Here is a 23,018-nt window from a genome sequence, read left to right as displayed (position 1 = left end):
TCTTAATTTTTTTTTGTAATTTATATTATGCAACACTAGCGTGTCAGCTGTCACTTCTTTCCTTATTCATAGACATTTTTTATCTAAGGATGGAGAAATGCTGTGAAAACGGGGGAATAATATGTTTTCTTCAAATTTATATTTGAAGAAAACATACACGCATATATAAGACTAGGTAGTATGGTCAAAAGACTATAGCCTGTCCTCTAAGGACGAATAAAAAAATGACACATCTTTAAATGACAGTTGCTACCATACTGTCAAGTGTCATCTGTCATGTTTGTTATCTGCCGAATTCCCGTGAGATCACCAGCTCGCAAGGGAACGCGAATTTCAAATATTACTCACTAAATGTGTGAGTAGGTTGCGCAATTTATTCTAATATTACGGTACAAAGTCCGCGGCAGAGTACTTTTAAAATTGTTGTGTGAAAACTTGAAATGTGTATTGTTTTGACAGTGTGAGAGTGTCAGTGTTGTGATCTGTTTTGCAGGTAAAACTGTTTGTCCGGCGTGAAGTGGTGAGATAATAGCGGGACTTCCGAGCACCATGCACCATGTTGGAGGGGCTGGTGGCTTGGGTTTTGAACAACTACCTCGGGAAATATGTGGAGAACTTGAACACGGATCAGCTGAGCGTAGCGCTGCTGTCTGGTGAGTGAGTGGCCGCGATCGGCTCTACCGACCATCATCTGTGCCAAATGCATATTTAAGTGCACGAAAATAACGCGCAATGCGCCCTGCAATGTGTGTTTACGTTCGTAGTAGATGCTATTTTAGATTCTAATGGATGTAGGAATGAAACATAGTATAATTCAGTTTTGATAGGTGCATGTAATTTTCACCATCTTCAGAATTACTTTGTTGTTGTAAGTGACACATAATTATGTGATGCTAAAGATTTTTTTAATTAGCATGTTTTGTAAATTTTAAAACATTGTTTCATCAATTTGTAACACAATTTTAATGACCTAGTTATAGTTGTTTCATCTGTATTAGGCTACTTATATTATATCTGAATAAAAGTTGTCTAGTTTGGCAGTTAAAACCTAGTTTTGTATTATATTTGTATGATTTTTGGAATTTTAAAATTATGTGCCCCGTAAGAACCATTCAGTTTCAAATACTTATGAAGTTTTCGTTATTAATTTTATTTAATTTAATTTTTGAAATTATTTAGTATTAATATTTAGTTATTAATATTTAAAGAAATTAAAATAAGTCTTCAGACAAATTTTATAAATTTAATATTGTAATATAAACTCTAGTTAATATAGAATTTTGAAGGTAAATAAACAATAAATATGTGAGTATTTACAGCTATGCACATTAGCTTGACCCCTCATTAACTTAAAATGGATTCATCATTCTTGTACCTAAAATGTAAACAAATATCCATCAACATTATATTTATATTGTGTGGAACTAACAGGAAAAAGTATAAAAATACTACATTTTTCATATGAGTCAGATTAATGAAAGCTTTGCTCAAAGTGACAGTCCTAGTGTAGATTTTCCTGGTATAAAAATAACACTCTCCAAGTCGATTTTAACTGATGTATTATATAAGATTGACATGCAATATTTATATATTTATGGTGAAAACTTGTCAATATTTTGTTGTTTATTCAATAATTTTTTTTTAAGATTGTGTTTTTATCTATAAGGTGGAATCGCATGTTAGATTTTCACTGCACATAAAAATTATCTAGAATTTCGTTTTTTTATTGCTTAGAAGGAAAGGTTGAGCCCGCCATTCACCTGATGGTAAGTGATACAACTGTCAATACAGCAGCAACACCATTCAACACCTTTCAAACCTGAACACAACAGTGACTACACACTGCTGCTTAGTGGCAGAAACCTACCCTGGTGGGCTCTCATATATGGCGATCTACCATTAGTTATGATTGTGTGCAAACTTCATTAAAATTCATTAAAATGGCTTACATAGCATATCTATCAAACATCCTAAGATCTACACAAACCCTCGTATTATTATTATAGATTTTATATTATTTGTAAGATAGAAGTTCAAAGTTTCAAGATTCTCTTTCATGTACAATACACACACATACAATTGTTATTTATAAGTGCCTCACATTGTTAACAATACCAAATGGTACAATGTGATCAATTACTACTCAATTGATGTTCAATTGTGTTGGCAATTTAAATATTTGTTCAAATAATGTCGCATGATTGTAAAACTGAAGTTTCTGTAATATTTTTATTTTTTATTATTAGGGTTGTAAAGCTTAAATTTTAAACAAAATTATACTGCCATATTTTTTTCCTGAAAGTGCAAGTTGAGTCTGAGTACCAAAGTAAGCTGATCTGATGAAGGCTGATTGTCCTATTAGCTGATCTTGTAATAATAACAGTTTTCTCACCCATGTTGGAGCAGTATTTATTTGTAAGTCCATAAAATCTTTTATGCTGTGTAGAAGTCTGTATTTTGAATTTATGCTATATTTATACAAGTACAAGAATGTTGTAAAACTTGAAATACCTTAATGTAGTAAAAGAGAATGTCTTGTTTCTTTAAAGTTAATTTCTTTTTTTTATCCATTAAGTATTTATATTATTTTAAGTATTTATATATATATTAGGTCAAATGTTGTATGCATCCCCTTTTTATTTATGGTGATAATATTATTTGTGTGACATCTATTTCTATTGCATTAGAATTCATTTTGAATATGAATATGAATATTTAATAACAGAGTTTAAATTTCACATTTGTAGCTCTAAAACCTTGTACTTACTGATACCATTGCTTTGTTTAATTTAACTGCAGATTAGAACCCTGCAAGCGATGTAGTATTTTCCACAGTTCCAGAACTGTAATGCTAGAGAAACATATCTTATGTGATTACTGGATAATTTAGAATATAATCCAATCTTTTAGATTATAATGACAAGTTATACTTCATAAATATAAATTGTGGGTGGCGTTGCTACAGTTAAAGGAAGTTATAATGTTTATTGCAAATCAAGCAATTTACTTGCCATGTCATTAAAAAAAGCATGATATTATAAAACCTGATGATAATATTGCATATTATTTTTGTAACAGTGTGTTGCAGGCAAAGAAGTGCCTTTTGATTGTGTAATAGCTTGTGCCATTGTTTTAAAGTTTGGTAACAATGATGTGTTTATACAAGGCTGTTGAGTGTTTATTACATTTTGAATTATACTTTCGCATAATAAGGGGAATATTAGGGCATTGTCCTTGATTGTAGGTCATAAGTAAATTTAGCTCTCTGACCATAACAATTGCCTTAAAGTTAAAGTTTAAACTAATAACTGTTCAGTTACTTTCCTCTTTAATTCCAATGTTTTAAGAGTGAAAAGACCAAACGATAAAATTCCCTTAATATTAAACAAGAATTTACAATGTATATGTGTAACTAAGTGTTTGTGGCTTCCTTCATGTGAAAATGATTCCTCCAGTTTAAAGTTTAACTGTGTAATTTTCTAGCTTAAAGCCCTACGTTCTTTTTTATGGTTAAAGCTTACTTAGTACAAAAGTTCATCAAAAGTTCAAATGTATTCAGACAGACAATTTCTTGGTCAGTATAATACCAATATGAATGCAACCTAACACTATACTCATTAGACATGACACAAGTAAAATAATCCCTGACATCATCAAAAACAACTAACTTTACTCATCTCCTATCTCCTATCATCGTTATTTATATTTAAATTTAAACATTTTACAGGTAATATGATTCTTAAATGCCTCAGAAAATACTAGCTCTCTTAGCACCCAAACCCATTGATAATAATTTAGAGCAATTTTATTATTTAACTTTTTTAAATAAACCTTATCATTTATCATCAGGCAAAGTAGAGCTTGAGAATCTACCACTGAAGAAGGATGCGCTGCGTCACCTGGGCCTGCCGGTGGAGGTGCGCGCCGGGTTCATCGGCAAGGTGCAGCTGCAGGTGCCCGTGCGCCAGATCCGTTCGGCGCCGTGGCTCATCGCCATCGAGAAACTGTACCTCGTCGCGGCGCCTGTCAATTTAGATGAGGTATGCTCCATGAACTGCTTGTGAGCTTACGTATTCCCTCCTTGATATTGGAGACAGGCGGCCCATCATCAAGGGATGTATCATTTGCTGAATGACTTTTTTTTCCTTGGGTGTCACTTTACAAACACCAGGAGCAGTAAATGGGAATTGTGTCTATGATTAGGAAGAATTTTGATAGTAACATTATCGGATACAGAGATACTTGTGTGAAATTCGTTTCTTAATATCTTTGTTTTTTATTTCTGGCCTCGTATTGGAATGCTATTATACTTAATCAGATAGTGTAGTGGATAAAAATAACAACAGAAATGTTATATTTTTTCGCTGCTCGCCACTATGTCAGTCTTCGTAATCGCTTCTTCACGCTGTTTAAGCGAGCCAATTGTACAGATACGACGATGCACCCCATTAGTAAAGAATGTGTTAGAACTTCTGTGGAATTGATTTTGTCATACTCATTTTATGCAGGGACACAGTGAGTGCATCAGCAAAATAAAAATAACCTTCCACTTCCATTATGATAATATATGTAATCTTGTGTTTTGCAACTTCCAAAGTATCATTTAAAACAATTTGTGAGTGGATGTAATACTTCATATTAGATAAGTAATGATTAAACCCCAGTTCCTAATCAGAATTTTAAGTTCCTAATTAGATAAATTATATTACAATAAATACTATACAGTTCTACAAAAATAAACACGGATCCGTTACAATTCAATGCATTACAGATTGATAACAATATACAGCAAAGATATTTGAAGTAATTTGTACGGCACACGACGTAATCTTATCAACGGAACTTGGGTTATGTAACACGCTGACATGCTAATTCAGACTTTAGTCCGTAGTCCGTAGATAGCATTCACAGATAACGTCACTATCAGTAGTGATAAAGTGATAGCGGGATGAGTTGAGTCACCGGGGACGTTCGTTCGCACGCGTCTCACCTTCGTCTGACAGAACTTTCTAGACTATCAAATATTTATTATGTTGATAAGATACAATATTCTGTTCTTCAAAGACTGCAAATATAGAAATTTTGGTGCGGAATGTATAGTGAAAGTTGCGGTTTGTTTTCGTTAAAATGTTGACAAACATTCTTACTGTATTAATTTGTTAGCATTGTTTGTCAGTATTAAAACAATCTGTTAACTTTTTACGAATACTTGTTTACAAATTGTTAGGAATAAGTGGGCTTCAAAGATGAATATACCGATCTTACATTACGATGCTTACAGGCTACTCTTATGGTACGCGACTTTCGCAAGCCGTCGCGAAATGTTATAATTGTATCATACATTAATTGAAAGGCAACATATTAAAATAAGAAGATACGCTTATAGTAAGTACTTTCCTATTGTTATTATAATCATCTTCTATCTTCTATTCTATACTTATAATAAATCTGTAGAGAGGTCAATTCTGTACATGAAATATATTCCCAAAATAACTATCAGGGGGTGATTAGGGATCGATACTGATGCCAAAAATGCAATTAGTAATTTTTTGTCTGTCTGTCTGTCTGTATAACCGTTATAGAAACAAAAACTACTCGACGGATTTTAACGAAACTTGGTACAATTATTTGTCATACTCCTGTGCTGGTTATAGTATACTTTTCATCACGCTACAATTAATAGGAGCAGAGCAGTGAAGGGAAATGTTGGGAAAACGGGAGAAGTTACTCCATTTTTTAAGCTTCCGTCGCGTGTGCAACCTTAATGGTTAAAACTACACAGAAATCATGTATGACGGAAATGTTCTCCTTAAAATTATGTAAAAAATATCCCACGACAGCATATGTCTATCTTTTATGGTTGACTCACAATAACACGTGTAATTCCCGATAGCTTAGCAGTTCGAAGCTTTCTCATTACACCGGTCAACACGATTTTTGAGTCTGGCTCCTGAATGTGAAATTTTGGTTTCTCCTATGTTACAAATAAATAAAAAAATAACTGTTCCGATCAAAGTTTGCTTTTGTAGAAACTAGAGCAATTTTACTAAGTTTCAAAAATACATACAAATTTTTATACTTCCTCTGTAATTTTATTTAAAATTACGATAAAAAAAAGTTTTTATTGAACATCAAAGTCTTTTTTTATACAAGAATTATGACTAATAATAGCAAACAAATAGAAAATAACAAAAAATCATGTTCATAAATGTTTTTTTTAATGGATCTTTTATGTTCGTGTGCGTATTAATCCCCAAATGTAATCTCCCATCATACTCTCGTTGTACTGCTCTTGGTAATATCGTTCAAAGTCCATTACATCTTGGTAAAAACGTTCTCCCTGCTCCTCTGAATAGGCACCCATATTATCTTTAAATTTGTCCAGGTGAGCATGTAGCATATGGAGTTTATGGGACATTCTGCATCCCATCAATTTAAAACTTTCAAGCATAGTTTCAATGAACTTTTCATAATTGTCGACTCTGTGATTTCCAAAAAAACAATTGACTACTGCTTTCAGACGCTTCCAGGATTATTTTTCGTGAGCAATAAGGAATTTTGTGAAATCATCGCTGCTCACTATTTATTTTATTTGTGGTCCAACGAAAATACCAGTTTTAACTTTAGCTTCTGATAATTTGGGAAATAATCTCTTTAAATATTCAATAGCTTCAGAATTATGATCTAGAGCTTACAGAAATTGCTTCATTAGCCCTAACTTGATATGTAACGGTAGCATCAATATTTATTTAGGCTCTACTATTGGTTTCACTTTCACATTATATTTTCCAATTTGAAATTAACACAAGCACCGTGAGGCACCCATTTCTTATCTTGATTCCGTATTTTAAGATTATAATAAGCGTCATAGGCTTCGCAATGCTTCAAAATCGTTGCCGAAGCAAATTTCTTACTTCTTACTTTAATAAATTCACCGCAAATAAAATAGAATTAATCAACATTCTGTTTACACTTTCTTGGTGCCATTTTCAACCAAGTACCACATAAAAGTCGGTTGTTACAATTCAAATATACTTTTTTTTAAATAGTAATAGACTAGTAAACACTCACTACTGCCGTTCAGACATAATTCACAATTTGCAATTAAAATGATCAAAATGCTACCGCCTATTCCTCATAAGAATCATTTAAAATCTTTAAAACGTACTTGTCAACATAAATCAGACAAAAGCAAACTTTAAGGGTTAAAAATGGATATCCGAGTGTTTTTCGATGTTTGGAATCAGAATTCAAGCATTAGAACAGAAACACAGATTTTTTTTTTTTTGTCGACTTGTGTTATATTTGTCTACTCTTACGTTTATAACACTCTCAGTCATCCCTAATTAAAAAAGTTAACATTATTAAATATTCCATAAAAAGAATCATAGAAATCGGTATAGAAACACCAAAGTTATACATGAAATACGCTAATAATAAGCCATCATGCGTGAATACTGAATCATGCTATAAGGATTATTTTTGTATATATATAATGTCGCGAACGCACAGGCAGGCGGCTAGCTTGGCACCTAGAGGCTAGCGAATCACCTAGCGAGTAGCTTGGTAAAACGAACATTCTCGAACGTTCGCGACCGGCTCCATTTTTGAAGTCCGAAATCCACGCGGGCGAAGCTGCGAGCGGAAGCTAGTATTATAATAAAAGTATTCCTTATTAGGTAATTTTGAACTAGGCGATACGTATTAAATAGAGTAGGTGTATAAAATGCTTGTACAATACAGAAACTGTATCGCACAGTCCTCGGCAATAAATATTATAGATCTCAATCTGTACAAAGAGTATCGGCAATACGGCATATAGACTTGAGCGACTGACACGACATTCTGTGTTATTTTTTGTTTGTGTTATTTATTTTTTATTTATCTTTTTATGTATGCTTCCAGTCTGTATACCGACTAGACATCAGCCTCACACTTGGGCTTCTTATCGAAACTCCCCATACTGATCTGACTGTGGAGTAAGACATGACGTACTTCATGTTTTGTCGGAGTGTGTGCGGAGTGGGCCTTTGAGCTTTAATGTGGGCAGCATAAATAGCTTTTTGTCGGTTCCTGTATCGGAAGAGGTTCTAACCTAACCGCCAAAAGGCTTTATTAAAAAAATATTTTGATTTCATCAAAATTTTGTAGGCACGGGTAAAAGTGGACGTACGGAGCGACATTGTCGCGAAATAACGACCAAGCTCCTTAAATAAAGATTTAAAAAAAAATATAACCAGCGCTGCAGCTTTATTGCAGAAGCATAAAGCTGAATGAGTAGCCCATTGTCGGAACATTAAAGCTATGTAGTACATTGTACAAGCTATGTGTTTTTGTAACTGAATGTTGTGTCAAGACTAAAACTCTTTTCTTTCTTACTTACCTTCTATGAACTTGAACCTAACTAATAATAATTATCTGTCTAAAGCCAACGTAGTATATTCACTGCTAAGTGTTGTAAGTAGTTGTGGCCCAGGGTTCTGTATGTGTGATGCGTGTGTCCAGTGGGACAGCACGGTGGAGGCGCACTATGCGCACGAGCGCAAGATGTCGCTGCTGGACGCGCTGGAGGCGCAGTGGCGCGCCGAGCACGAGGCCAGCGACGCCGGCTACTACGCCACCTCCTACTCCTCCTGGCTCAGCTACGGCACCGGCCTGCTCGCCAACATCGTGGAGAACCTGCAGGTGCGTACTGAGGTGGAACAATTCTGAAAGCCGTGGAGGATCTGTGAGCCTTACCTCGCGTTTGGATCCCATATACAATATATGGGATACTTATATAATATTTTATGAGATGCTTATTAATATATGAGCAATTATTTGAGGTAGCAAATAGAGCAAAGTTAAATAAAAACAACCTGTACCTTCAATTATTTTTCAGACTATATATTTATGTAAATGCTATAGTGACATATTTTGTAACAATTTTTGTATATTTTTATGTGGTATTAATTTATATGTTAGCAAATTGTTTATTTGTATTACTAATACAGATCCAGTGATGATATCTACGTTGTTTACATGCGTTATTAATTGATCACATTACAGATAACATTCATTCAGTAATGAGCATTATTGTTTACTATCGAGTATCGATGAATGAATTTACACGCCTTATAATGATGGCTGCTTCGGTGGCGTAGTTGTTTTACGGTGCACCTACAGAGCTAAAGTCTCGGGTTCGATCCTCGGCTCGGCCAGTGCTATTAGGTTTTTTTTACACAGTATCAGTTTGGAGTCTGGAATTTTTGCACGTATGGCGATAGGCTCGCTGCCTGTGACGTCATCGGACGGAATACACACGGCGGAAAGAAGGTGCACCAGTTGCGCCTCCGCCTACCCATTTGAGGATAAAAGACGTGAATTTTCATAATAATCATCATCTTCATCGGCATTTAACAGTCCACTGCTGGACATAGACCTCCTCATATTATTTTTGAAGTGAAGCTTCTTTCGAATCCTTGTGATGTAAAACTTGATGAAACGAAAATGTATCAAGATATTTAAAAAAGGAACAGCATTTAACCAGCTTGCATGGAACATTTTGCATACTTTTATTCTTTTGAAAACAAGCGTGTTGTATTATATGTGTAATTTTATTTATGTGAATATTTTAATCTAAGTGATAAATTAATTTTGCAAGTATGTTTTAGTGTTATACAAAAATAATAAAACTTACGTTTATCCTAACACCCCTCAGCCCTGGTACTTTATATCCATCCCAATGTCTCGTAGGCTATTTTTCAGAATTTAGTCTAAAATTTAATTTTCGATTCCTACTCATAGGCACATACTTAGTGTTTCGTCAAAATCGTTTGTGTCGAGAGATTCGAATGTCAATTATGATTGAAACATAATATAATGAGTAATAATGTTAGACTTGACTGAAGTAAATACTACACGTAGTTGTTATCTGTTTGTTCAGTTGAAGTTGAACGACGTGCACATCCGCTACGAGGACGCGCTGACGTGTGCGCCGAGCGCGTTCGCGTGCGGGCTGACGGTGGAGTCGCTGGCGGCCGACTCGTGCGACAGCGAGTGGCGGCGCGGGTTCACGCTGCTGCCCGACCCCGACGGCTGCTCCTTCAAGCTGCTCGAGCTGCACAACCTCGCCGTCTACTGGGACGTTATGCCGGTACCTGGCGGCATGTTCGCGGACTGCAGTATCGCTGAGCTTACGGTATTATTTTTTTTGTATTTTGTAAATTGTAAATGAGATGAAATGTGTCGGTATAAAGTTACGTGTCTTGATGATGTAGTCACTGGGCTTAGTGATAAATTATTTTTGGAGATTGATTGTTCTGGTTGTAAAAGGAAAACGTTTTTCTTTTATTTATTTCATTATTATTCTATTTTTATGCGTGAAGCGTGTGTATAAACGTACTAAACTCATTTCTTGTGTGCAGGAGCGCATGAATCAGACATGGAAGAGTTCACATCGGTACCTGGCGGCGCCGAGTCGCGCATGCGCACGTGTTCGTCGCGAGCGCACGCACCTGCCGCTGCGGTCGCGCACGCGTCCGCGGTTCACTTGCCACCTTACGTTGGACACTGTGCTGCTCAATCTCACTTCTGTGCGTTAATACTCATTGGTTTTTTAGTGAATAAGTATATACCTTGACGGTCAGTTACTATCACCCGTAAGTACTTAAAATGTTTGGGTATATTACAGATATTAAAGAAATGAAACATAAGGTTTGATTCTTCAGTTGTTTTACCAATTGTATGGTACGTAATGAACTATAATTTCGTAGATGAATTTGTTATTTTTATGTTGACAAATTGGTTTGCGTGGCTGACCACGAGTATGTACTCGAGTTCTGAATGCGTGTTTCGTGTGTAGCGGCAGTACGGCGAGGCGGTGCGGTGCGTGGCGGGGCTGGCGCGCGTGTCGCGGCTGCGCGCGCGCCGCGCCCGGCGGCCGGCCGCGCCGCTGCGGGGCCACGCGCGCGCCTGGTGGATCTACGCGCTCGACTGCCACCGCCCGCACCACCCCTGTAATCTCCACCTCCTTATTTACTTACTTCCTGTACTTGATGCTTCTGTACTTCTTACATCTTCGCAATCAGTCAAAACTCACAGTTCATTAGCCCGTTATACTTAGTGTGGTGTCAATTTTAACATTTCAAGGTTCAGTTTTAACAATATTGAATCACATTTTCTTTTTTATTTGGCGCTGAAACATTATATTGTATAATTGACAAACCAACAATAATATCTCAAACAGTATTTATTGAAGTGATAATAATATGTTTAAGGGACGGAGCCGAGGCCGACGTGGGAGTCGTGCCTGGAGAGCGCGCGGCAGACGCTGCAGTACGTGGACATCTACCTGCAGCTGCTGAACAACCCGGCCGCCACGCTGCCGCCCGACAAGAAGCTCGTCAAAGACGAGTTCGAGTGGCGCACGCCGCTGCACGTACTCAGGGCGCTTAGAGAGGTACACGCGAGCTCTGGAAATTAAAAGAGCAAAATTAAAAAAAAAACTTCTAAAAATCCTTCATAAAGCTATATAATATGACATTAGTCTAGATAAATATGGATTTGACAAATAGTGTTCGTTGTTCGCTTTTGTTCTTATCTTCTTAATTTTTATTCCACCGCATTAAAACGACACTGAGCACACACTAGTGCCACAGCATCAGCATCACTATTCTAAAAAACGCTAAACTCAAAGTGCATTTAATTTTGTAATTGGCAGGTGGCGATGAGAAAAGTTCCCAAATCGAGTCCAGTGACAACGCCCGACAAGCCTTCGTCGGGGCGCAGTATGTTGGTGCACTGGTTCCCGCAGTGGTGGGGCTGGTACTCCACACCTGCGCAAGGTATGCGGCGATCAAGACTTGTTCATGTACTAGTACTTATATACGTCTATCGGGAGAATCTTACGAAATAACTTCGTTACCTGACGTCACAGGTTTATATAAATTGATTTCTAAAATTGAATCTAAAATTGATGCATTAATTTGTGACAGTTATGAGAGAAAGATACTTTCCTTTGCTTAATCTTTGGTTATAATAGCCTATTTCTAACTAAGCTGACGCGGAAGCTGTCACTGCCGCTCTTCCTGAACCCGCACTCGCTCCTTCTGACCACGCTCCTGCGGACCTGGAGGAGGAGATCCTGGGCGCCATCGCGGACTCGCTCGATGACAACACGCTGCTCAAGAAGGACACCGTCTTCGCCAAGTTCGAGTTCATATTGAACAACGGCTCGCTCAATCTGAGTATGGGCGATGAAGATGACAAGTAAGTAGTAATTGTAGCTCGGTCTTAAGGTTCGTCTGGGGACATATTTTTCCACTTAAAGAATATATTTGCCACCAAGCAGTAAATTTTCATTGCTGTATTTGGTGTTAGGAATCATTGTAAATAGTGTATTTAGACTGAACATATAATATTTAAGTGCTGCAGTGTTTTATAGTAATTACAATGTCGTTTATTACTTTTTATAATAATGTATGAATGTTCTTATTTATTTTTAAATTTGTCTTTGCCATGGTAGTGGTCCTACGAGCCGGATGATGTGTGTTGCAGGGCGGCGGAGAGCGGTGGTGATGGCGGCGCGTTGGAGTTGCAGTTCTGGGTGGTGCGCGCGGGCGTGGAGTGGCGCGCGCGTGCGTCGTCGTTGTCGCTGGGCGTGTCGCTCGGAGCCGTGCTGCTGCGCGAGCGCATCACGCCACACACCCTCTTCCCCATCATTTGTGCGCCACAGGTACGCATTATATTTTAAGCATACAATACTACATTCAGCTTTTTATGATATACATTGTCTTTATATTTCAAATGGGTCCGAATGAATGATACTTATCTCTATTGTTGCCCTATCTCCGATCCTAGCTTCGTATCTGGCCCTGCTCTGGCACTCTGACTGGCAATGACCAGTGACATCGCCAGTTAGAGTATCAGAGCAGCGCCAATAAAACTAGTATTGGAACGGGAAGCGGAACCCGAATTTGTACCATGACCTTAAATCTATTGCAAAAAAAAAAAATATTCCATAAATTTTCTAACACACCTCGTCACAATTGTAATTAAAAATATCCAACTCATGAGTAAATATTTTATGGAATAGATCCTTAGCTCATGATACTAGTTGTTGTTCCGCTTCCCGTTCCAATGTTAGTGTTATTGCCAGTAAGAGCGTCAGAGTAGGGTCACTGTTGTAACGGATGTTATACCCTAGGGCGTGATCCGCGAGGGTCTGGGCTCGTCGAGCGCGGCGTCGGCGACGTGGGGGCGCGCCTCCACGCAGCAGGACCCACTGTTCCAGCTCACCTACGAGAAGAAGCCCTTCGGACTCAACTGCGATCACAAGTATGTCAGTAGTTGTACCTCATGTTGTACACCAGGACATGAGCCGTCTGGGTCAGAACAAGCCCTTTCTTAAAAAGAACAATTATTTTATCTTAAGTTCTTAAGGCTAACAATATTTTTGTTATCATGTTTACCGCGTGTGCTTTGTGTATGCAGGTTGTGGGTGAAGTCGGCGTCGCTGGAGGTGGTGCCGTCGGTGTCGGTGCTGCGCTGGTTGCGCGGGTTCGGCGGCGAGGTGTCTGCGCCGGCGCTGCCCGCGCTGCCCGCGCCCGCCGCCGCCGCGCGCCTCATGGACCGCTGGGAGCACGCGCTGCGGGCCAGGCCGGTACGTGCGGGTCGCTGGCGATACTACATTATAGTACTAGTCCTCTAGTAAACCTGTATTGTTAAGGCTGTTCAAATCAGGCTAGAGAAGTTGTTCTTTCGCAGGGAGACCGTCAGTCGTGGCACGTGGAGCTCGACATCTCGGCTCCGCAAATCCTGCTGGTACAGGAAGTGCAATCGCGAGACTCCTCCGTACTAGTGGTAGATTTCGGGCGGCTGCGGTTGGCTAACGCAACAGCGCCTGACCCACAGCCAGAACCCATCCTCGATGACGAAGGTTAATATGTAGGATAATATAGACTTATTTAGTTGCATTCTGCACTTTAAATACAGTCTCTTAGATGTAATTTAGAAATAATCAAGAACGAACTTTATATTTCTCGGCCACGGTTATGTGTTAATTGATTATTAAAGGACATAAACATGTTAGGAAGTATAATCGTTAGTAACGCAGGCGATATTGTGTAGAAATGTTCATGACTCCGTGTTCGACGCCGCCGGGTAGCCTGCTGTCGCCGAGCTCTCCGCCCGACCTGCCCAAGCACCACCAGCAAGCGCTGGACGCCGCCAACTTGCACAGCAAGATTTACGAAAGGTACGAGTGATACCTCGCCATCCCTGGGCTATATTTCTTTGAAGAGTAAATGTTACAAATTGGACCACGTTATAAATATTTTTGTAATTTACTTTGTGAATGAATAAGAATTTCGGAGAAGCTATATCGGATGAGGTTTTTTGATTTTTTATATTTTAAGTTGGCAGCAGCGGCATCCTTGATCGTAATCTGTGGAGCATTTGACCATCATTCAATTACGCAGCAGTAAGAATGTTCCATTGTTTATCGATATTTGCCACATGGTTTTTGTTCGTTCTAGATACATGATCGAGCTGAGCGACCTGCAGATCCTAGTGGGTCGCGTGCGGGACAACTGGAAGTACGCGCACACCAAGTCCACCTCCTCGCTGCATCTGCTCGACAGGTTCAGCATATCGCTGCAGGTATTGTTATTGTTACATTTATATATTTAGATAAGCAAATAAAACTTTTATTTATTAGTTTATCGATATTTATTGGAAATAAGTAACGCTATCGTCATTATCTTGTAGTCCGTAGAAATATTATAAATATCGCTTGTTGTATGTATGTGTGAGTGTTATTGTTGCTGTGTCAGGCGGAGCGGCGCGTGGTGCAGACGAGCGACCCGCAGTACCCGACGGCGACGCTGTGCGGGTCGCTGCCGGCGCTGGTGGTGCACCTCAGCGAGCAGAAGCTGTTCGCCGTCCGCGCCGTGCTCAACCACCTGCCGCTCTTCACCCGCGACAGGTCCGCGCACCGACATCTCTCCTGATGTGTCTATAAATACACTTCCTAATGTGTTACACAAACAACAAATATATTTTATTTATTGAGTGCTGTATAACTTCTTAATATATATTCTAGTCGCTACTGTCTCGTTATAACTGGTAGTCATATCGAGGTTCAGCCCGTTCTCATCCAACCATCGTTCTCCTATGTAATGTACGTTCGCAGGCCGCCCGCGTCCCCGCCACAGCCGCACCCCAGCGCGTCGGAGGCGGAGGACAGCAGCATGAGCTCCGAGACGGAGCGCTCCGAACTCTCCGCGCACCACAACTCCACGCTCTTCATGCTGCAGTTCGCCATCGACCAGATGTCGTTAGAGGTTTGTACAATCAAATATTTTAGCGAATGGCGATATCGATATTTGATCTTTACTAAGTAATCGATATTTAGATGTGTAGTACGGAAAAACCATCGGTACATTATCATTACACGACACGTCGATATTTTTTATTTTAAACGGTAATTCGAGTTGACGAAAAACAAAATACACACGTTTAAGACAGAAGCTTAAAAAAGTTATTTGAAACTATGAAGAATCTCAAAAGTAAACGATACTTCATCATGACACCGATAATTATCGATCCAGGTGAAGATCGTTATAGTTGACGCTACGTATGTGGTGTGTCGGCGTAGGTGCAGTCGCGCGGGCGCAGCATCGCGGAGGTGCAGGTGTGCGGCGTGAAGGCGGCGGTGACGGCGCGGCCGCGCGACCTGTCGCTGTCGCTGTCGGTGGACTCGCTGCTGCTCGTCGACGCGCTGCAGACCTACGGGCCCGACTTCGAGCTTCTCGTCGCCAGTCACAAGCATGTCGGGTGAGACAAATTCATCCTACATAACTTAGTATAAATCTAAACATGTCTGTATGTTTCTATTGTGCGTTAAAAAGTGAAAAACAACGACTAATAAAATGTTATTTCAAAATTGTGTTCCACATTATGTGTCATAATATATTGACTGCTTTTATAATTCAGTCTATGGATAATTCTTAACCATATTGTAAGATTTTAAATGTGTATTTTTTTTTATAATTGTTCAGAATGGACACAGCGTCAGGCAGCATTCGAGGTTCAGAGCCGACGTCGCCTACTTCGCCCACGTCGCCCACATCACCTGGCTCGCCGGACGGTCGCGGGTCACTACCTCACCCACACGCTATACACCAGGCATTGTATTCTCTGCATCACGGGACGAATAATAAATGTAAGTTGACGTGTTACTTTCATTAGGGATGTCATAATAATATTAATTGTATTGTATCGATAATGATAATATGTATTTTTGGTCTGATGTTACAGCTCATGTCGATAACATATTAGTCCAATTTAATGTTATATCCAATGTTATTTAAACCCGAGTTAATTGTTATTAGATCCATCGGAAGCTGACCGCACGAGCCCAGCTCCGAGCTGGATAACAGGCACCAGCGCAAGCTGGACGGGCACCAACACGCTCTGCGGAGGCAACACCACCTGGGGCAGCGCCACCTGGGGGCAGGGAGGCGCGTGGAACGGCAACGGAGCACCCTGGGCCGGCACCGCCGCGGGCTGGGGCGCCGCCGGCCTCGTCGACTCCGAGGCTCTCATCGCGCTGGAGCTCTGCATCGTGAAGGGAGATGGCGATTCAGAAGAGTTGAGGATCGCTAATATACTGTTCAATAATTTGGATATCATTGGTGAGAGTTCGTGAGCAGAATAAATATCGCTTAGACGTCCTAAAAGAAAAAAGATTACTTAATATATCGTAGATTTGAAAGCAAAATGTATTTTCTTCAGTATCATATTAATTATTCCAAAACTAGCTAAAAGCGGCGAGAGTCCAGTTGTTAGTCGAACTAATTGACGAGACGAATGTCCGCAGGTTTAAGCCTAAGGGCACCTCTGGCTTTTGTAGAGTTTTGTGTCTATACCTTGTGAATTATTGATTGCTTGAAACTGGGAAGGAAAACATCGTAAAGAAACCTGTATACCGGAAAAATTCTCTAAGAATTTTTAGGGCATGTGATATTTACCAATCCGCACTAGGCCAGCGTGGTGGACTAAGACTTATCCCATTCGGTAGTAGAGATGGTCCGTGCCCAGCAAATGGGACATAATAATTCAGGTCTGATATTTTTATTATATTTTGAAAATCGTGTCGAGTTATCGATGTGTGTGCAGCGAATCAAGAGACTATAGTGGAGCTGATCGGGTTCACGCAGCGCGTGCTCGGGCCCGGCGCCGCGCACAAGCACGCCGACGCACTGCGGCAGCGCCACGCCGCCGCGCCCATGACGCAGACTTCCGTCGAGGAATCGGAAAATAAAGTAACGCTATCTTCACTCATTGTAAATTAAAATTATTTTTACCGTTATTATTATAATGAAATGGTACATTATATTTATTATGTATAGTTTCGAGTTTTTGCAATACGAATAAGTATAGTAATCATCATAGTATAAACCATAGATTTTGAGCCAAATGTCTATTTAGTTATTCATCATTGTCTCCGACCCATTAATGTCTGTTTCAAATTTGTTTATTTGACAGAAAGAAGTCCGTACGGAGATAACATTCGACTTCCACCGACTGGGCGTACTGTTGCTACGCGCCGCCATGCACGAGGGCAACGTGGTCGCCAGGAAGATTGCCACCGCAACTATCAGCGAGGCCAAGATACAGGCGACTGTTGGTGAGATATTATTGTAATTCTGAGAAAGATGCAATTAGAGGGAATATCTGTACATAAGTTTGTTAAACTCCATGCGAGACTTTAACTAATCTTTTGTTATAAGTGGAGGCAGTTTGTAGGCGGACTGGGGAATGTTTGAAATGAGGGTAATAGGAAACCCTTTTAACGTGGACTATAAATTTAGAATTTTGTATGTCAGCTATCAAAAAAGATAACTTATTCCTCCGTCTCATCTCGAAACGTTTATCCATAAAGCTCTGTAATATTTGTGTGTACGTGTGTGTGTAACAGACGCGTCGCGCGTGGAGGTGGGGGGGTCGCTGGGCGGCGTGGCGGTGGTGTCGCTGTGCGAGGGCGGCGGGTTGCACACGCGCGTGCTCTCGGCGGGCCGCGCCACGCACCACGGGCACGCGCATGCGCAGGCGCACCATGCGCCGCTCGGCGCCGAAGACGAGCGAGCGCTGCATTTTACCATCGACAGGAAGGTCAACGCGCCCACCGATGGCAACGCCGCAGGTTTGGCACATTATACTCTATAGTAAAAGGTCGGTTCGAACCTTTATAGAGCACTGAATGCACGAGGTGGGTATGCACCCGCTGTGTAGTACGTTGTCTATAGTTTCATGGTGAAGCTATCGACACTTTAGTTTCCATATTAGATATTTGATTCGATGTATGACCTCAAAGCTATAGCCTATTTGACAAAAACAGCTTTAAAATTTGTTCGAAATAATGTTTTTTCTTGATTACTCGATACCCGATGTTGAGTATGATACCGAGTTGTACTTCGTAAATGAGAACATAATATCGATATCCGAGTAATTTACGTTAAATTGTACAATAATGCTAAATCCTTACTACGTCCAGTGGTGGAAGCGCGGGTGACATTGCACGTGGCTAGTGTGTGGTACACGCACTCTGGACCGCTACTCCGAGAATTGCGCTCGTGCCTTACGGAGTTCAAGCAGTACTTGGCGAACTTGGCGCGGTCCATACGCGCCGCTGCCGCTGATATGGCCATAGGACTTGTTCACCCCAGAGGCGAGTCAATATACTCGAACCCGAAGCTGTCGCAGTCCACGGAGGGCGTGTCGCCCCGACGTCGCACCGTCAGCATGGGCACCTCCATCGACGATCCAGCCGATCTAGCCTCGGAGAACATCGTGCTCAGGTAACAAACTGCTTCAAATATAAAACAGTTAAGAAAATAAACATCATCTATATGATGACGTTATTATTTCGGAAACAAATCGGATAACTATGAATGACTATAATACCGTGCGTGTTGTATATTTTCTGCGGTGTTGCGGTGCAGCGTGAGCGTGGAGCTGGAGTCGCCGGTGGTGGTGGTGCCGCGCTCGGCGGCCAGCACGCAGGTGGTGGTGGCGCACCTCGGCCGCATGTCGCTGCTCAACCAGCCCGGCCCGCCGCGCCTCGCGCGCTACAGCGTGCGCGTGCGCGACATCTCACTCGTCACTGTACGTACACACACGCATACAGACATGTGTAACTTATTATTCTTGAGTCGATAAATATAACAAATTTTTATTTCAACTTAAGACCGTCTATGGTATTAAAATTTTCGAGAAACCGGTTGTTATTATGAAACAACTCGTGCGTGTCATTAATAACTTTAATGTAATACAGGTTTCGACAATAATTTCATGGTGTGTATAGATGAAACCAATCATAAGGTATTGTTTAAGTTGGACGTGTCGGAGCAACTGCGCGTGCACCCGCTGACGTCGGAGAGCATGCAGGACGTGTACGACGTGGCGCGCGGCAAGCCCGTGCTGCACAACACCGCGCTGCACGTCAACGTCAACTACAACGACGTCGAGGTTGAAGGCGAGACTATGAATCAGGTACCAAGTATTGTAGTAAAAGTCATGCGTTCAAAACTATATACCCATATAATTATTACATTACCTACGCATTATGACTGGTACAGCGACGTGGCGTGCAAATGTTTATAGTCTTCGTCGGCTGACTACTTCGTATAAAATGTATCCCCCATGTAGTCCATGTCCAAGTGCATAAATTCTTAGATATTATTTTATGCTTTATTTTCGTCGCGTTTATTATTTTTGTTTGTCGATAGTTTATTGCCTTAGGCGTACGATGTGTTCGATGAATTTTAAAATTCGCGCGCTAAACAACTGCCCCTACTTGTTAATTTTATTGGTCGCATAACGTATTTCCCGCGTAGTGAGCCACTTTAATTGGTCGGAGTTCCTCAACAAACATGCGGCCCGTCAATAACATGTGATTCGTTAAACGCTATCTGTGTCCTTGGCGCACATACATTGCTGAAGAATACATACGTTGAAGAATTTCGGTTATGTTATGTATTAAATATTTTTTAATTTGTAATTTTCTTATTTGCTGTGATATAGTGTGAAGTCAGCGGTAAGATAGTGGGCGGTCTGCACGTGTCCGCGTGTCGCGAGCAGTACGAGCAGCTGCTAGAGACTGTTAGCTGGATCGCCAGCTCCGCGGACGCGCCCGCAGACGTGGTCGACGCCGCTGCGCCGGTGCATGTGGTAAGTTACGAAGGCAGGTTCAAAACACTACATAATGTCTCACTCTGTTTTTTTCGGACTTAAATGTTTAATCGATAGCGAGTTGTTAACGCCATGACACTGCAGGGCTCTATGGTGGAGCCGGCGGTGCCTACGCTGCGGCTGGACCCGGCGGTGCGCGCCGCCGTACTCGCCGTGCCACCTCCCGCCGCCATCCATCAACAACAACACCCGCCCGCGAGCCATATGCACGGTATGCACTATTACGTAGCTTTTAATGCGAAAAAACGAGGATTAATTACCAAACAAATTTTCGCATTCACAACATCTTCAATATTAATATCGAGTATGTTTCTAGTGACGTTCGAGGTGTGTACGTTCAGCGTGGAGTTGCGCGCGGACGTGGGCGAGGGCGAGCGCAGCTTGGTGGAGCTGTCCTTCAGGGAGTTCCTGCTGCGGTACACACGCGATCATCCGCACGAGACCATGCTGCAGGTTCGCCGACTATTCATTATTCGAATGCTGACCAATACACGGATTTGGCGCTAGAGGGCGCCGAATTGAATTTGCACGTGATAAAAAAAAAATCTTAGTATAGGACGCGTGTGACTGTTTGTTGTTTGGCAGGTATCCCTACATTCGATCACTATGGAAGACCTGACGAAGGAGCCCGACTCGAAACACCGTCTGCTTATGGTGTCGCACGCGCCACGCGTGCCGCCGCGCGCCACATTCCTGTCAAAGTCGTGTCCGGAGCTGGCGGGCGGCCGCGTGGAGCTGGCGGCCGACCTGCTCCACAATAAGCACGACAGCTCCCTGCCCGCGCAGCTCAACTTAAGGGCCAAGGAGGTGCAAACCTATCTAGTCTATAAACAAATCGTCTCTTGTTGTCTGACAAGATTCCACATTTATAAATTCAAAACAATAATGTCTAGGGTATTGACAAACGTAGCAAGCGTGACAGCGTGTGTGGCGTGACGCCTCCGTGCTCTCCCGAGGGTGTAGAGCAGGACTCTGCAGGCGAACCCGAAGATGATGTGGACGCTGATGCTGACGCCGAGGCCAACGCTGATGCCGACAGACGCGCTAGCGATAATCTCGTCTGGATATCTGTACATACTAGGGACCCTAAGCATCCGCTCTTTGAAGAGAAGTATAATAAGGTACGAGTTTTGTGATTGTTTTTTATCAACCTCTTCTCTCGGATGATTAATTTATCACGTCGTAAAGCTTTTCATGTTAGAAAGCTAACATAAAGAATTAGGAAAAGTGTTGTTGCTGTCATAAAGTGATTAAGTGATGATAATAAACCTTTAAAGGTATACCTGTTAGTATCTGAATATATATTGTCTATAGGTGTGTAAGCTGACGAAAGTTGAGTTCAACAGTTTGAATCTGATAGTGAGTATTGACAGCTGGGTGGCGGTGTTGGATTTTTTCGGCATCGCCGGCGACGACCTGCCCGAGGAACAGGAGCTTGAGAGACACGAGACAAGTATGTTTTATTTTTAAGTTACTGTTTGTTTTAACTTTACTTTATGATGAAAATGAAGTATAATAATGTTATAGATGGCGCTATAGATTGTGACAGTGTTTTATATAGCGCGAAAGTTTTTTCACGGGGTGAAATCTAGAGAAATACGTATTAAATTATAAAGTATTCAATTAGAGTGATACATTTGTTGTTCGGTAGCGGGCGAGGTGTCGGCCGTAGAAGGAGGCGTGCGTCAAACGGAGATGTCGATCCGCTCAGTGTCCGTGGTGGGCGTGGCGCGCGGCCGCGAGCGCTGGCGGGTGCGCGTCAAGGGCGCGCGCGTGACGGTGCGGGCCGGCGGAGTGGGGGGAGCGGGGGGCCGCGCGCGCACGGTGCACGGGCGGCTCGGCGCGCTGCGCGTGTGCGACCTCACGCCGCGCGCGCCGCTGTGGCGCCGCCGGCTGCGCACGCGCCCGCCGCGGGCGCTCGCCTTTACGTACTGCAGGTAGAGCGTGCCATCACATGCGTAATGTGAACTCACTTATTTCATAATGAGGCTCGATTTAGTGCTCGATCAATACTTACGTCAATTAAATATTGCTAATCACGATACCAATATTATAATCATATTGATTCATCGTATTAGTGTTGTAGTTGACAACTTTTTGCCAAAATACATTTACGTAAGTTGACAGGAAATTATAGTTCAGTGTTGATAAAGTAATAAATTTAACCTAAAAATAACATAAACATAGATATATAATAATTATTACTTAAAAAAATCTCCACTTGAGCGATATTTTAATTTTGTATACATAGACTGAGTAGTTTGGAGGCTGCGACGGCCGGGTACGACACGAGCCTGAGCATCGAGATGGGTCCGGTGACGTACGTGCACACCAAGCGGTTCGTGCACGAGCTGTACGCGTTCGCGAACGAGTTCAGCCTGTTGCGCCGCGTCATCATGCAAGCCAGGCTTAAGGTACGGATATAACCTCTGTCCAAAGTTTGCTAACAGATGTCATCGTCGCAATGAGTTTTTGATAATTGTACTGGTATATTGATATTGTAGGTGTCATCGTCGTCCGGGTTCGAGTCGGCGGGTCGCGTGGAGCGGCGGCGGCTGAGCGTGGTGTGCGACGCGCCGGTGATCGTGCTGCCGGTGGCGGGCCGCGCACGCGCCGCGCTCGCGGCTCAGCTCTGTGCGCTGCGCCTGCACAACTGCTTCCAGCTCGCGGGAGACGCCGGCACTGTCAGCGTGCGCGCCGACCCTGCACTAGGTGCTGCTGCCTACTCACAACATTATGGATCAATAAGACAGACAATATCAACAATTCTTCCCTTTTCTTGT

The 23,018-nt window shown here is 41.7% G+C and overlaps 1 protein-coding gene across 1 annotated transcript in view; it reads left to right on the top strand.

Moving 5' to 3' along the window:
* Window positions 1-279: 279 nt before the first annotated feature.
* LOC115451990 (vacuolar protein sorting-associated protein 13D) overlaps window positions 280-23,018 on the top strand; it is a 47,307-nt gene continuing 24,568 nt past the window's right edge. Inside the window, exons 1-35 of the mRNA XM_037439528.1 lie at window positions 280-653; window positions 3,850-4,040; window positions 8,506-8,685; window positions 9,926-10,180; window positions 10,407-10,574; window positions 10,844-10,997; window positions 11,259-11,440; window positions 11,702-11,825; window positions 12,039-12,249; window positions 12,538-12,715; window positions 13,187-13,317; window positions 13,474-13,642; window positions 13,747-13,918; window positions 14,110-14,236; window positions 14,517-14,640; window positions 14,814-14,965; window positions 15,173-15,323; window positions 15,638-15,816; window positions 16,041-16,204; window positions 16,374-16,676; window positions 17,161-17,306; window positions 17,530-17,671; window positions 17,963-18,187; window positions 18,539-18,842; window positions 18,987-19,149; window positions 19,378-19,536; window positions 20,068-20,214; window positions 20,320-20,446; window positions 20,552-20,688; window positions 20,821-21,042; window positions 21,129-21,356; window positions 21,550-21,688; window positions 21,887-22,172; window positions 22,487-22,649; window positions 22,740-22,947. Of these exons, the coding sequence (XP_037295425.1) occupies window positions 557-653; window positions 3,850-4,040; window positions 8,506-8,685; window positions 9,926-10,180; window positions 10,407-10,574; window positions 10,844-10,997; window positions 11,259-11,440; window positions 11,702-11,825; window positions 12,039-12,249; window positions 12,538-12,715; window positions 13,187-13,317; window positions 13,474-13,642; window positions 13,747-13,918; window positions 14,110-14,236; window positions 14,517-14,640; window positions 14,814-14,965; window positions 15,173-15,323; window positions 15,638-15,816; window positions 16,041-16,204; window positions 16,374-16,676; window positions 17,161-17,306; window positions 17,530-17,671; window positions 17,963-18,187; window positions 18,539-18,842; window positions 18,987-19,149; window positions 19,378-19,536; window positions 20,068-20,214; window positions 20,320-20,446; window positions 20,552-20,688; window positions 20,821-21,042; window positions 21,129-21,356; window positions 21,550-21,688; window positions 21,887-22,172; window positions 22,487-22,649; window positions 22,740-22,947 (6,208 nt within the window). The 5' untranslated portion in view covers window positions 280-556. The remainder of the gene's footprint in view (window positions 654-3,849; window positions 4,041-8,505; window positions 8,686-9,925; window positions 10,181-10,406; window positions 10,575-10,843; window positions 10,998-11,258; window positions 11,441-11,701; window positions 11,826-12,038; window positions 12,250-12,537; window positions 12,716-13,186; window positions 13,318-13,473; window positions 13,643-13,746; window positions 13,919-14,109; window positions 14,237-14,516; window positions 14,641-14,813; window positions 14,966-15,172; window positions 15,324-15,637; window positions 15,817-16,040; window positions 16,205-16,373; window positions 16,677-17,160; window positions 17,307-17,529; window positions 17,672-17,962; window positions 18,188-18,538; window positions 18,843-18,986; window positions 19,150-19,377; window positions 19,537-20,067; window positions 20,215-20,319; window positions 20,447-20,551; window positions 20,689-20,820; window positions 21,043-21,128; window positions 21,357-21,549; window positions 21,689-21,886; window positions 22,173-22,486; window positions 22,650-22,739; window positions 22,948-23,018) is intronic.

Source organism: Manduca sexta, chromosome 17 (genome assembly GCF_014839805.1).
Source record: "Manduca sexta isolate Smith_Timp_Sample1 chromosome 17, JHU_Msex_v1.0, whole genome shotgun sequence".
Taxonomy (NCBI): Eukaryota; Metazoa; Arthropoda; class Insecta; order Lepidoptera; family Sphingidae; genus Manduca; species Manduca sexta.
This window is presented reverse-complemented; position numbering and strand designations above follow the sequence as displayed.